At 39.5% G+C, this 13,932-nt stretch overlaps 1 protein-coding gene across 5 annotated transcripts in view; it reads left to right on the forward strand.

The window, feature by feature from the left end:
• DAAM2 (dishevelled associated activator of morphogenesis 2) overlaps positions 1 to 13,932 on the forward strand; it is a 129,002-nt gene that overhangs the window by 110,804 nt on the left and 4,266 nt on the right. For all 5 annotated transcript variants that reach the window (XM_059177850.1, XM_059177855.1, XM_059177852.1 and 2 more), the window contains 6 exons: positions 346 to 452; positions 541 to 629; positions 11,146 to 11,314; positions 11,477 to 11,584; positions 12,484 to 12,544; positions 13,660 to 13,791. In XM_059177850.1, the coding sequence (XP_059033833.1) occupies positions 346 to 452; positions 541 to 629; positions 11,146 to 11,314; positions 11,477 to 11,584; positions 12,484 to 12,544; positions 13,660 to 13,791 (666 nt within the window). The remainder of the gene's footprint in view (positions 1 to 345; positions 453 to 540; positions 630 to 11,145; positions 11,315 to 11,476; positions 11,585 to 12,483; positions 12,545 to 13,659; positions 13,792 to 13,932) is intronic.

Genomic DNA, 13,932 nt, shown 5'->3' on the forward strand with positions numbered 1-13,932 from the left:
CCTAGCCTGTGTGCATGTGCTCTCTCTCTAAGATAAACAAATAAAAAAATTTTTTTTAAAGAAAACAAAAGGTGGATGCATTTTATATAAGTTATACCTCAACAAACTTTAAAAGAAAAAAGTGCATCTCAGTTTTAAAAAGTGAAAAAAGAAAAGTCTAGAGCAGGTGCCCTGAGGCCCCCTTTAGGCAAATGAAACATAAACCCACTGCATGAAGATGCCTCTTTTAAGGACCACCCCGCCCCCATCTTGAGCATGGTCAGTGTATGGGCATCTGTGCAGGGAACTCCCAATATCTGCTTCTCACCAATTTCCTGTCTGATGTTCATCTGATGCTCTTTGCAGCTCCTCAAGTTCATTCCAGAGAAAAGTGACATCGACCTCCTCGAGGAGCACAAGCATGAGATAGAGCGGATGGCCCGTGCTGACCGCTTCCTCTATGAAATGAGCAGGTCAGGGCAGCAGGCATGAAGGAGGGGCTGAAGCTAGCTCCTGGGGCTGGAGGGGGTGGCCTCACAATGTAGCTTGCCCTGTCCACAGGATCGACCACTACCAGCAGCGACTGCAGGCCCTTTTCTTCAAGAAGAAGTTCCAGGAGCGACTGGCTGAGGCAAAGCCCAAAGTGGAAGGTATGGTTGAGGGTGTGGGGAGGCCTAGAGTGGAGAGACATCTGGGAGAGCCCAGGAGTGGAAATCAATGAACAGGGGTAGAAGAAAACTTTCTCATTCTCAATCCCCGCCCCGGCCTCTCCCCACAAAAAACCAAAGCCAAGGACAAATTTGAAACTATGATTATTATAGATATATGCACTTGTTTATATGAGCACATGTGCCAAACATGTGATATGTTTCCTGTGCCTCAGCCTGGGATACTCTCCGGGAAGGGGGGGGGGGGTCTGTTGACATTTGCCTCAGCATGGGACAGAAATGCTGAACAGATGATGATAATAGCAAGTTCCTAGAACAGGGCCTGGCATGTGTTGAGCTCATCAATCTTTACCCTACCTGAGAGGGGCGAAGTTCATAGAAGGCCTCTGGACACATTATTTTAAGTGTGAGCTTTCAGAAAAGTAGGAAATTCGCAAGGTAATTCCTGGCGGTATCTGGTTTTCTGGGTTAGGGAACCCTTCTGATGCAGGCCTTTTCCAGATGGTCAATTTGTAATTCAATGAGAACTCTGTAGCAAGCACTGCATGAAACATTCCACGTGGGTGGTCTCATTGGTCCTCACAACATCCCTCTGGGTGTGTCCATTCTCTCAGGTCTAAAATGGGGTCATGCTGCCTCAGGCCATGTTCAGGGAGTGGTGGACCCAGAATTAGAACCCAGATCTTGTTCTTCAGAATTCATCCCCCACTCTTTGTCCTGCAGTACTTGATAGATGACAGCAGAAGACAGAGGGGCAAAGATTTGGGGAAGAACGTCCACGAAGGTCCAAGAAGACCCACGAGCAGAGAAGTGGGAGAGGCTGTGAGGCTCACTTGGGGGAAAGATAGGACAGCAGAGTGGAACAGGAGATCCTGAGTCCAGGAGGCTGAGGGGGATAGGCTGGGGGTGGAGCAGAGCGTGGGCCCCTCTGCTGGACACCAGGGCTGACCAGCACTCCCTGGGATGCCCAGTCCAGAGATGGGCCCTTCCTAGAGTTGCTTCAGGGAGGTTTGGGGGTGGGAGGTGGGGGGTGTGTGACAGAGCTGGAGGTAGACATTTTCTGCAATCTGCCCCCGCCCCCCTCCACGTGTATTCACACACACAAGGCAACTGCAGGCTGGGTGTAATCATAATTATTGATTGTTCTGAGGGAGAAGGATCGAGGACAGCTGTGACTCTGTAGGTCTGAGGTCTGGCAGTACCTTCTGCCCTGTGATGAGTGAATCCCTACCTTCATACAACCTTCTTTGTCCTCCTGCAGACTGCCCTTGGGGCCTGAGACACTGGATGCAGGGATGAGCCAAGATATTTGCTCAACCATTTGTGTGTCTTGGGTCAGTGGAGCAAATGTGAGCAACTGCCACTTGGAGATGTGGAACCAGTGTAGCCTAGCCCCTGGGTAGGGTGAATCTCAGATAATCTCAGAGTCCACTCCAAAACTCCCCCTAAGTGTTACCCTATGAATGCTCAGGAAAGTCTCCCTTTAATATCAAGCTGTGCAGAGCAAGTCATGTTTTGGATAACCTACTGGGGAAAGTAAGAATTGCTCTGCAGTAGCAATGGCTGCTAGCTCTTCTAGAAAGGTCTGGATGGCTCTTCCTCTGAGAGTCAGAAGGAGGTGGCTGAAGTGGTATCTTACAGAATCAGGTCAGTGGCTTGAACTAGGGGTGGGGACCAGAGAATTAATTGTACAGGAGTTGGAATTCCTATTTTTCCTTCCAGTTCTAGGAAATATTCCTGGTAAGCTAATATTTGGCCTATCTCAGCTGCTGATGAGCTTTTGATATCTTACCCTCCTCAATTTCCACCAGGGCCTTTGGGTCAATTTGCCAAAAGCCAATTCACCAAATTTGACAAATTTACCAATTCTATGAATATATTCATGAAACATATTTTTCTTGAATATATTCTTATGAATCTGTTCATTGTTGAATATACCAAATTTACTGATTCTCATTTTGAATCCATTTACTGAATATAGTCAAGATGAATATGGTTTCAAATGTAAACATTCTTATGAATATATTCAAGAATATATTATTCTTATGACTTTATCTAAAATGTCTGCATTGCAATGGGAGTTTTCCCATTTATACTGATTTCCTTTGAACTCTTGTCAATTTCTGTTTTGCCAACATTTTAGCATTTTTAGGAGGATTCTTTTGCAAATTTCTCAAGTAGCATATCAACCTTAGAAAAACCATCCCAACCACTATGAATTGCCAAAAACTTTAAAGAACTACTTATAAAAGTAAACTTTTTATTCAAATATGCATACAGAAATGTACATAAATCACAAGTGTCCTACTTGATGAATTATCATAAAGTAAACTCACCTGTGAAATCAACACCCAAGTCAAGAAATGGAATGTTGCCAGCCCTAAACACCCCTTCCTCATATCTCCTTTCAAACATTACCCCTTGCAACCATTGGTCTAGCTTCTTTAAAGGTTTTGTCGGTCTCAAACTTTATATAAATTGTATACTGGAGTATGGATAATTTTATGCTGGTTCCTTTTGCTCAGCATTATGCTTGTAAATTACCCTATTGTTACCGCTAACAGTGAGTTATTCATTTTCAGTGTTGCACTTTATTCCATTGTCTGAATACCATAATTAATTTAACCAATCTCTTTGTAATTTAAGAAAAAAAAGTCTAGAAACCACTCTAATACCCTTCAAGAGTAATTCTGCTATTAGGTCATAGACTGACTATGTACTGACAAAACTTATCATTGACTTTTATAGCTTCTTTTTTTTTTTCAGTTTAAGCTTCTACTTTTATTTTGTTGTTAATTTCATGATGTGTATATAATGTACAGTTGACATACATGTTATATCCATTTCAAATGTACAATATAGAGATTGGACAAGTCTATATATTATGCTATGTCCACCACAAGTGTAGCTACATTATGTAAGGCTATTATAATACCATTGACCATATTCCCCATGCTGTACATTTTATCTCCATGATTTATGTATTCCATCATTGGAAGGCTGCATCTATTACTTCCCTTCACTCATTCTGCCCATCCCCCCACATGCCTCCCTTCTGGAAACTATCAGTTAGTTCTCTGTATTTATGAGTCTGTGTCTGGTTTTTGTTTGTTCATTTTGTTTTTTATTTTTCTTTTTTTAAGTCTTTATTTAAATTTAAATTCAGGGGCGCCTGGGTGGCTCAGTGGGTTAAAGCATCTGCCTTTGGCTCAGGTCATGATCTCAGGGTCCTGGGTTCAAATCTCACTTCAGGCTCTCTGCTCAGCTGGGAGCCTGCTTCCCCCTCTCTTTTTCTGCCTGCCTCTCTGTCTACTTGTGATCTCTGTCAAATAAATAAATAAAATCTTTAAAAAAATAAATTTAAATTCAATTAGCCAACATACAGTTCATCATTAGTTTTTTATATAATGTTCAAAGATTCATTAGTTGTGTATAACACCCAGTGCTCATCACATCACATGCCCTCCTTAATGTCCATCATCAAGTTACCCCATCCCTCTACCCAACTTCCTTTCTGCAACCCTCACTTTGTTTATTAGATTCCACATATAAGTAAAATCATATGGTGTTTCTTTCTGACTTATTTCACTTTAGCATTTTACTCTCTAGATCCATCCATCCATGTTGTCACAAATGGTAAGATCTCATTCATTTTTATGGATGAATAATATTACATTGTATCTTCTTTCTTTGTTGGTGACTGAAAAATTTCTCCCAGCTTCATTGAACTATGATTGACAAAAATTGTATATATTTAAGATGTACAAGTTTATATACTTAAGATTCACAATTGTATATATTTAAGGCAGTGGCTTTTTTTTAAAATTCCAGTATAATTAACATGCAGGGTTATATTCAGTTTTAGGTGTACAGTATAGGGATTCAACAATTCTATACATTATTCGGTGCCCATCACAATAAATGTACTCTTAATCCCCTTCACCTATTGCACCCATTCCCCAACCCCCCCTCCCCTCTGGAAACCACCAGTTTGTTCATTATATTTAAAAGTCTGTTTTTTTGTCTCTTTTTTCTTTGTTCATATGGTACAGGCTTGGAAATAGACACATAGAACAATGGAACACAATAGAGAGCCCAGAAATGAACTCCCAGTTATATGGCCAATTAATCTATAAGGGAGGCAAGAATATACAATGAGAAAAAAACAGTCTCTTCAACAAATGGTGCTGGGAAAACTAGACAGCCATGTGCAAAGGAGTGAAACTGGACAACTTGCTTATATCATACACAAAAATAAAGTGGGTTAAAGACCTAAGTGTGAGACCTGAAACCATAGAAGTCCTAGAAGAAAACATAAGCAATAAATGTCTTTAAAATCAGCCTTAAGCAACATTTTCCTAGCTATGTCTCCTTTGGCAGGGGGAACAAAAGCCAAAACAAACTATTGGGACTATTGGGACTATTGGGACTATTTTTATTTTGATAAAAAGCTTTGGCACAACTGTGTTTTTTTTTTTATCCATTCATCTATTAGTGGATACTTAGGTTGCTTCCATATCTTGGCTATTATAAATAATGATGTGGTAAACATAGGGGTACAGATATCTTTTTGAATTACTGTTTACATTTTCTTTGGGTAAATACTCACTGGAATTATTGGATCATGTAATATTTCTATTTTTAATTTTTGATGAACCTCTATACTGTTTTCCACAGTGGCTATACAAATTTACATTCCCACACACAGTGCACAAGATTTCCTTTTCCTCCACATCTTTAACAACAGTCGATATAATCTTTTTGATTTTAGCCATTCTGACATGTGTAAGGTGATATCTCATTGTGGTTTTGATATGCATTTCCTTCATGATCAGTGATGTTGAGCAGATGTGTCTGTTGACCATCTGTATGTCTTCTTTGGAGAAATGTCTATTCAGGTCCTCTGCCAATTTTTAAATTGGATTGTTTTTTGATGTTGAATTATATAAATTATTTATATATTTTGGACATGAACCCTTTATCAGATATCACTGGCTATTATCTTCTCCCATTCAGTAGGTTGCCTTGTTGTTCTGTCAAAGGTTTCTTTTGCTGTGCAAAAGATTTTTATTTTGGTGTAGTCCCAACAGTTTATTTTTGATTTTGTTCCTCTTGCTTAAGGAGACAAATCTAAGAAATTGTTGCTAAGGCTAATGTTAAAGAGATTACTGCCCATGTTTTTTTCTAGGACTTTTATGGTTTCAGGTCTCACATTTAGGTCTTTAATCCATTTTGAGTTTATTTTTGTGTATGGCTTCAGGAAGTGGTCCATTTTCCCCAGCATCATTTGTAATCTTTTCCCACATTGAAAGTTATTGTCTCCTTTGTCATAGTGACCATTTAATTGTGGGTTTATTTCTGGGTTCTCTATACTATTCTATTGACCTATGTGTCTATTGTTGTGCCAGTTTCATACTGCTTTGATCACTACAGCTTTGTAGGTTATTTTGAGATCTGTAGTTGTGATACTTCCATCTATGTTCTTCTTTCTCAAGACTGTTTTAGCTCCTTAGAGTCTTTTATGGTATGGTACAAATTTTAGGGTTTTTTGTTGTTGTTGTTGTTGTTCTAGTTCTGTGAAAAATGCTATTGGTACTTTGATAGAGATTGCATTGAATTTGTCAATTGCTTTGGGTATTACAGACATTTTAATAATACTAATTCTTCCAATCCACAAGTGTGGAATATCTTTCCACTTGTTTTATTTGTTTTTACATTTAAAATTGAAAATGTTTTTTTGTTAAAAGATGAATAACCAAAGACATATGATTCTTATTGTTATTTTAGTTTTTCTCAATCTTTCAGCAGTGTCATAGTTTTCAGAATACAGGTCTATTACCTCATTAGTTTATTCCAGGTCTTTTTGATACAATTATAAATGGAATTATTTTATTAATTTCTCTTTCTGCTTCATCATCAGTGTATAGAGATGCAACCAAAATCTTTGTACTAATTTTGAATCCTGCTACTTTACTGAATTCATTTATTCCAATAGATTTTTAATGGAGTCTTTAGGGTTTTCTCCATACAGTATCATGTCTTCTGTAAGTTGTGATAGTTTAACTTTTTATCAGTTTGAATACCTCTTATTTCTTGTCTGGTTGCTGTGGCTAGGACTTCCATTACAATGTTATATAAAAGTGGTGAGAGTAGACATCCTTGTCTTATTCCTGATCTTAAAGGAAAAACTTTATTTTTCACCATAAAGTTTGATGGTAGTTGTGGGTCTTTCATATATAATCTTTATTATGTTGAGGCATGTTCCCTCTAACTACTTTGAGAATTTTTATCATGAACAGATGTTGAATTTTGTCAAATGATTTTTCTGCATCTGCTTAAATGAACATATGTTTTTTTTTTTTTAATCCTTTCTCTTGTTTATGTGATGTATCATGTTGATTTTTTAAGTACTGAACCATCCTTGAATCCCTGGAATGATACCCACTTGCTTGCGAATGATTTCCTTAAGTGTATTGTTGAAAGCAGTTTGTTGATACTTTGTTGAGGATTTTTACATCTATGTTCATCAGGGATATTGGCCTATAGGGGTTTTTGTTTCGTGTTTTTTTTTGTTTTTGGTGTTTTGTTTTGTTTTGTTTTTTGTAGTGTCTTTGTCTGCTTTTGGTATCTGGGTGATGCTGTCTTCATAGAATGTATTTGGAAGATTTCCTCCCTCTTCATTTTTTTTTGAAAGAGCTTGAGAATAGGTGTTAACCCTTCTTTAAATGGTTAGTAGAATTTACCTGTGAATCAGTCTGCTCCTGGACTTTTGTTTATTGGGGAGTTTTTGGATTACTTATTCAATTTTGTTACTAGTAGTTGGTCTATTCAGATTTTCTATTTCCTTCTGATTCAATTTTGGAAGATTATATGTTCTTAGGGCTTTATCCATTTCTTTTAGGTTGTTCAGTTTGTTGGCATATAATTTTTCATAGTACTCTCATAATCCTTGGTATTTCTGTGGTGTCAGTTGTCACTTTTTTCATTTCTGATTTTTTTCATTTGTGTCCTTTATTCCTTCATGAATAGGACTAAAGGCTTATCCCTTACGCCTGTCTTTTCAAAAACCCAGCTCTTGGTTTCATTGATCTTTTTCACTTTTTTAAAAGGCTCCATTTAATTTATTTCTGCTCTTTTATTTCCTTCCTTCTATTCGCCTTGGATTTTTCTTTCTCTAGGTCTTTTAGGTATAAGGTTAGATTGAGATTTTTTTTTTTTAATTTGAAGTGGACCTGTACTGCTATAAATTTCCCTTTTTGAACTGCTTTTGCTGAGTACCAAAGATTTTAGATAAGTGTGGTTTCATTTTCACTTCTCTCCTTGTATTTGTTGATTTCCTGTCACTTCTTATTGACCCATTGGCTATTTAGTACATGTTGTTAGCTTCCATATGTTTGTATTTTTCCAGTTTTTTCTTGTGATTGATTTCTAGTTCCTTACCACTGTGTTCAGAAAAGATGCATGATATGATTTCAATCTTGAATTTATTAAGACTATTTTGTGGTGTAACACGTGATCTATCCTGGAAAATGTTCTTTGTGCACTTGTAAAGTGTATTCTCTCATTTTGGGATGGAATGTTCCGTGTATATCTAAGTCCATCTAGTTTGATGTGTCACCGAGCAACACTATTTCCTTATTGACTTTTCTGCCTGGATTATCTATCTGTTGATGTAAGTGGAATATTAAAGTCTCTGCTATTATTATTGTCAATTTCTACCTTTATGTCTGTTAATATTTGCTTTATGTGTTTAGGTGCTCCAATGTTGGGTGCATAGATACTTACAATCGTTACACCCTCTTGTTATGTTGACCCCTTTATCATTATGTAATGCCCTTATTTGTCTCTTATTGCAGTCTTTGACTTAAAGTCATTTTGTGTAAGTATTACTACCCTGGCTCTTTTTTTTTTTTCTGTTTCATGGAATATCTTTTTTTCGATCCTTTCACTTTTAGTCTGTATGTCTTGTGTCTGACGTGAATCTCTCATAGGCAACATATAGAGGAATTTTTCTTAATCCATCATGCACTCTAGAGTTTAGACCATTTGCATTTAAAGAAATTATCAGAAGTTATATATTTATTGCCATTTCATTATTTGTTTTCTGGTTGTTTTTGTAGCTCTTCTGTTTCTTTCTTCTTTTCTTGCTTTCTTTCCTTGTGATTAGTGACTTCCTTTAGTGTGACTCTTTATCTTTATTTTTTTCTGTGTATCTATTACAGATTTGTGGTTGTCATGAGGTTCATATAACATCCCAAGTATATAGCAATCTATATTAACTTGATGGTCACTTAAGTTTGAAAACATTCTAAAATGATTTTTTACTCCCCCCTCCACATTTTATGTATATGGTATCATATTTTACATCTTTTTATTGGTATATATGTATACAAATATGAATTATATATTATATACAGTTATATAATATATAATTTATATATATATAAACTTCTAGTTATGGCCCTTTCTTTTCCACTTAAAGAAGTCCCTTTACCATTTCTTGTAAGGATGGTTTGGGGTGATGAACATCTTTAATTTTTTTTTTTTTTTTTTTTGCCTGGGAAAATCTTTTCTCTCTCCTTCAATCCTGAGTGATAATCTCATCGGGTAAAGTAGTCTTGGTTATAGATTTTTCCCTTTCAGCACTTTGAATATATCCTGCCACTCCCTCCTCACCTGCAAAGTCACTGCTGAAAAATCAGCTTATGGGGGTTTCCCTTGTATGTAACTTCCCTTCTGTTTTGCTGCTTTTAAATTCTCTATTAAATTCTCTTTAATCTTTGGATTTTTAGTTCTTATGTGTCCTGGTGTAGACCTCTTTGGGTTCATCTTATTTGGAACTCTCTGTGCTTTCTGAACCTGGATGTCTCCAGGTTAAGGAAGTTTTGGCTATTATTTCTTCAAGTAACTTTTCTGTCCCTTTTGCTCTTTTTCTGGGATCCAATATGAATACTTGTTCACTTGATGTTGTCCAAGAGATCCCTTAACCTGTCCTCGTTTAAAATATGTTTCTTTTTGTTACCCAGCTTGGTTGTTTTCCATTACTCTGTCTTCTAGATTGCTGATCTCTTCTTCATCTGCTAATCTGTTGATTCCTTCTAGTGTATTTTTCATTTATGTTCTTTAATTCTGAATTTTTTTCATATTTTCTATTTGTTAACTTTATCAGGAATAGTGCTATCTCCATTTCATTTTGTTCTTTTCCTGAGGTTTTGTTTTGTTTGGAGCATATTCCTCTGACTCCCCTTTTTCTTAACTTTTAGTCTTTATTTCTGTGATTAGGCAGAACAGCTAATTCTCTAAAACTTGAAGGAATGGCCTTGTGTATGGTTATCCCCCGTGTAGGCTATGTGTATCTGGTGACTTTCCCTTCCCTGTGGCTGGTGAGGGCTGAGGACACCCTGGTGGGATCGCTGGAGCTGAAGTGGTTGCAGGCCAGGGTGTTCCTGGGACTTTCTGCACAGAGAGTGTCCTGGAAGGACAGCTGAGGCTGAAGTAGGTACAAGCTGAGAGGTCCTGATGATCTCTACATTACAGCCTTTCCCCCCTCCCCCAATTACTTACTTTTAACTGCTTTTGAGGATTTCTGCAAACTTTTGGTCAGATGGTTCTCATTTTAGATCCATAGCAGCATCTTAAAGAATGTTCAGTTTGGCATAAGCTAAAATTCATGGGATGGTTTGGTGTTCTTATCACCACGCTTAATAATCAGAAAGCATATTCCATAAGTAGTAGCCAAAATTTCACTGTAGGATTTGTATCCCATTAGTACACAATAGCTGAGAATGGGCCAGCGCATCCATCCTCGAATGAAATACTGAAGTTTCAGTTACTGTTAACCTTAAATCATATTTCTAGCAAATGTATCATTTAAGGCATTGGGGAGAAATTGTTAAAATTCCTAAAAGTTGGGGAAAAATTTAAATGATGTTCAACAAGATGTCAAGTAAACTCTTAAATCAAAGATAGCATTAACTGCAAGGCATACCCTTATCTTATAGAACAAAAATATGGAAATATTATATTAGTGACATGATAATTTAATTGACAGGGATTTTTTCTTTAAAAAAAAAGTTAAACAGCATTTTAAAAGAGGCAGAAACAGTCCCATACTATGTAAAATGTTGAAATTTAAAATTTTAATCACTAAGTTTAAAAAAGTAAAAGTATTATATCCTTGTATATATCCATAGAAAGAACTACTAATCATCTTTGGATATATGTAAGAAAAGATATTCTTAAATATATTAAGAAGAATTGGCACATTCTGAGAATGAGTTATTTGTTAAATTGGCTTTTGGCCAATTTACCTGCTTCCCTTGGAAGTGGGCAGGTATGAAGTAGATCAGTCTGTTGAGGTGTGGGTATAGTCTGCCCCTCTGAAAGTTGAAGACTGAACTGTGTGGTGGCATCATCCTGGTGTTCAAGGGGACCAGCTGCCCTGGCCCAGTTTCTGGCCCAGTTTCTGTAGGGCTATGACCTGTCCCTCCTCTCCTAGCCATCCTGCTGGCCTCCCAGGAGCTGATCCGCAGCAAGCGTCTAAGGCAGATGCTTGAGGTCGTCTTGGCCATTGGCAACTTCATGAACAAAGGGCAGCGCGGGGGAGCCTATGGGTTCCGGGTGGCCAGCCTCAATAAGATTGCAGATACCAAGTCCAGCATTGACAGGTGGGATCTTGTCTGCTGCCTTATCTTCCATCTCACCCCCCGCCCCCTGGCCTCTTCCCTCCTCCTCCCATTTCTGACTCAAACTCCTTGCCTTTTCCCCTGACCCCTCCCGCTCGTTTCTTCCTGGCCTTCATTCCTTTGTCCCTGAACTTTCATCCACAGAAATATCTCTCTGCTCCATTACCTGATCATGATCCTGGAGAAGCACTTCCCTGACATCCTGAACATGCCCTCGGAGCTACAGCATCTTCCAGAAGCCGCCAAAGTCAAGTGAGGGACCCTTCTTTCCCCTGTGATCATAGCACTCTTGTCTAAATTTCCTTTCATTGCTATTGTGGGATGACTAGGGATGGGCACTGTCTCAGCGTCTGCCTTTAGGAGAACCAAATGAAGACTGGCTACTTGCTCTCAAATTCTTATTTCAGAGATATTCCTAGGAAACAGTGGGGAAGTGAGCCAGGGGTGGCTCACTTAATAACAAAGTATTATTAAGCCAGCTACCCCTGGAACCTCCCTCCATGGAAGTCTGTGAGACAACATAGGACACTTACTCAACTTACCCCATCCGAGAGGTGAGGGAACTAGGATATCATAGCCCATCTCCGGTCAGTCATTAGCTGAACGTCTCTGGGCAGGGCATGACTCTGGCTATAGGTACAGGCAAAGGGAACTCTGGGATCCAGAGAAAGTGCTCGTATCATTAGAAGTCAGGATTGTACACTACAATGGATGGTCCAGGGAGATATGGATGTAGCACCAATGATATCTCCTATAGGCAAAAAGTCAGACCTGAAGAGACATAGGCTGATAGAAGCATTTCTAACAGAAGCAGAAATACAGTAGAAAATAGTTAATATGCAACAAATGCTTACTGCACACAGGACAACATGTTAAGAGTTTTAAGTATTACCTACTGGTATTAAAAAAAATTCAAGTCAGAAGCCATGTGTTAGAAAGCTAATATTCAACATAACATTTCTGATCTGGAAGGATCTTCAGAACCTAAATTTCAATCCTATTATTTTATAGAAGCACAGACAGAACACAGAGGGGAGGTGATGCAGCAGGCCTAGAGCATGGGTCCACTGACTCCAAGGCCATTGTGCTTTGCACTGCCATCTGTCTGAACCATGCTCAGCAATTCTCCCTTCCTGTGTGTCTCCCTGCAGCCTGGCAGAGCTGGAGAAGGAGGTGGGCAACCTCAGGAGGGGCCTCCGAGCAGTTGAGGTGGTAAGTACACCATCTATGCCTGCCTGGGTTTGCGGGGTTGCTTTCTGTGTCTGTGCTGAAGGCCAGACCCTGTGCCAGTGACTCTGGCACCCCAACCAGGAGCTCTGGGACACAGAAATGCATCAGACAGTGTTTTCCATCTGGGGGCCTACTATCTGGGGACCTATCATTTGACCAATTAATAGGCAGCAACAGAGCTAGCCCTCAGGAAAGAATGACTGGATTATTTAGGACTTAAATTTAGAATCTCATGGAGGGGCCATCTGAGACTAGCCAGGTCACTGTCCAGCATGTCTGTTGGACACTGGTGGAGAATGAATCGTAAGTTGGCCCCATGCCTAAGTCTAATTCAAGTGGATAGGAAAGAGTTTCTGCATCTCTCAGAAGCCAGCTGGCACAGGTAGCCCATAGTGTGTGACACTGGGCACAGTGATCTCCAGAAATTCCTGCCAGATGCCTCTTCTCCTTGGGTCCGTAGAGGACCCAGGGGCTGCGCCCAGGAGTCTCGTCTTCACCAGTCCTGCTCTGATGGCTTCTCAGATGATATGGTCTCTGGCCTGAGGCTAGGCTAGTCCCATATGGCAATGGCCCCAATCGTTTTTCTTCAATATTTGGGAACTTGAGAATGTTTCCATTTTTACTGGGGGAAGGGGGTGGTAGGCTGGTAAGGGGACAATGAGTTAGAGAATGAAGGTAAGTAAGAGAAAGAAATATTCATTGCCACTATGGTGGGGGTGGGGTCAATTTCCAATTTATAGCCCTTAAAAGTGCTACTCACAGCAGGGCCCATGACCAGCAGCATCCGTATCAGCTAGGAGATTTAGAAAGACATCTCACACTTGAATCGGCCCATGCATTACCTAGAGGTCTTGTTAAAATGCAGATTCTCATTCCCTGAGAGTCTGTATTACTTCAGACGTCCCAGACCACCCTGGGAAGCAAGGATCGAGAGAAAGAAAGATAGCAGTGGTGCACGAGGGATAGCTCTCACAATCTTTGCCGCCCTCAGAATTGTGTGAGACTAGGCAGGAAGGGTGGGAGATGGGGGTGACCCTCAGAGTTCCTGACTTCTGTGCTGGTGCCCCTCTAACCAGCACATCACTCTCCCTCCTCAGGAGCTGGAATACCAGAAGCGCCAGGCACGGGAACCAAATGACAAGTTTGTCCCTGTCATGAGTGACTTCATCACTGTCTCCAGCTTTAGCTTCTCAGAGCTGGAAGACCAGCTGAATGAGGCCAGGGACAAGGTAAGTGTGGCCCAAGCTCCCAGTCTGGTCCCCATCCTAACCCTATCCCTCTTTTTTTACGTAGAAAAGGCTCCTTCACCCATTCCTGTGTTGGGTGGCCCAGAGGGACAAACCCAGAGTCACTGAGCTTTGAGGAAAAGT

Source organism: Mustela lutreola, chromosome 6 (assembly GCF_030435805.1).
Source record: "Mustela lutreola isolate mMusLut2 chromosome 6, mMusLut2.pri, whole genome shotgun sequence".
Lineage (NCBI taxonomy): Eukaryota > Metazoa > Chordata > Mammalia > Carnivora > Mustelidae > Mustela > Mustela lutreola.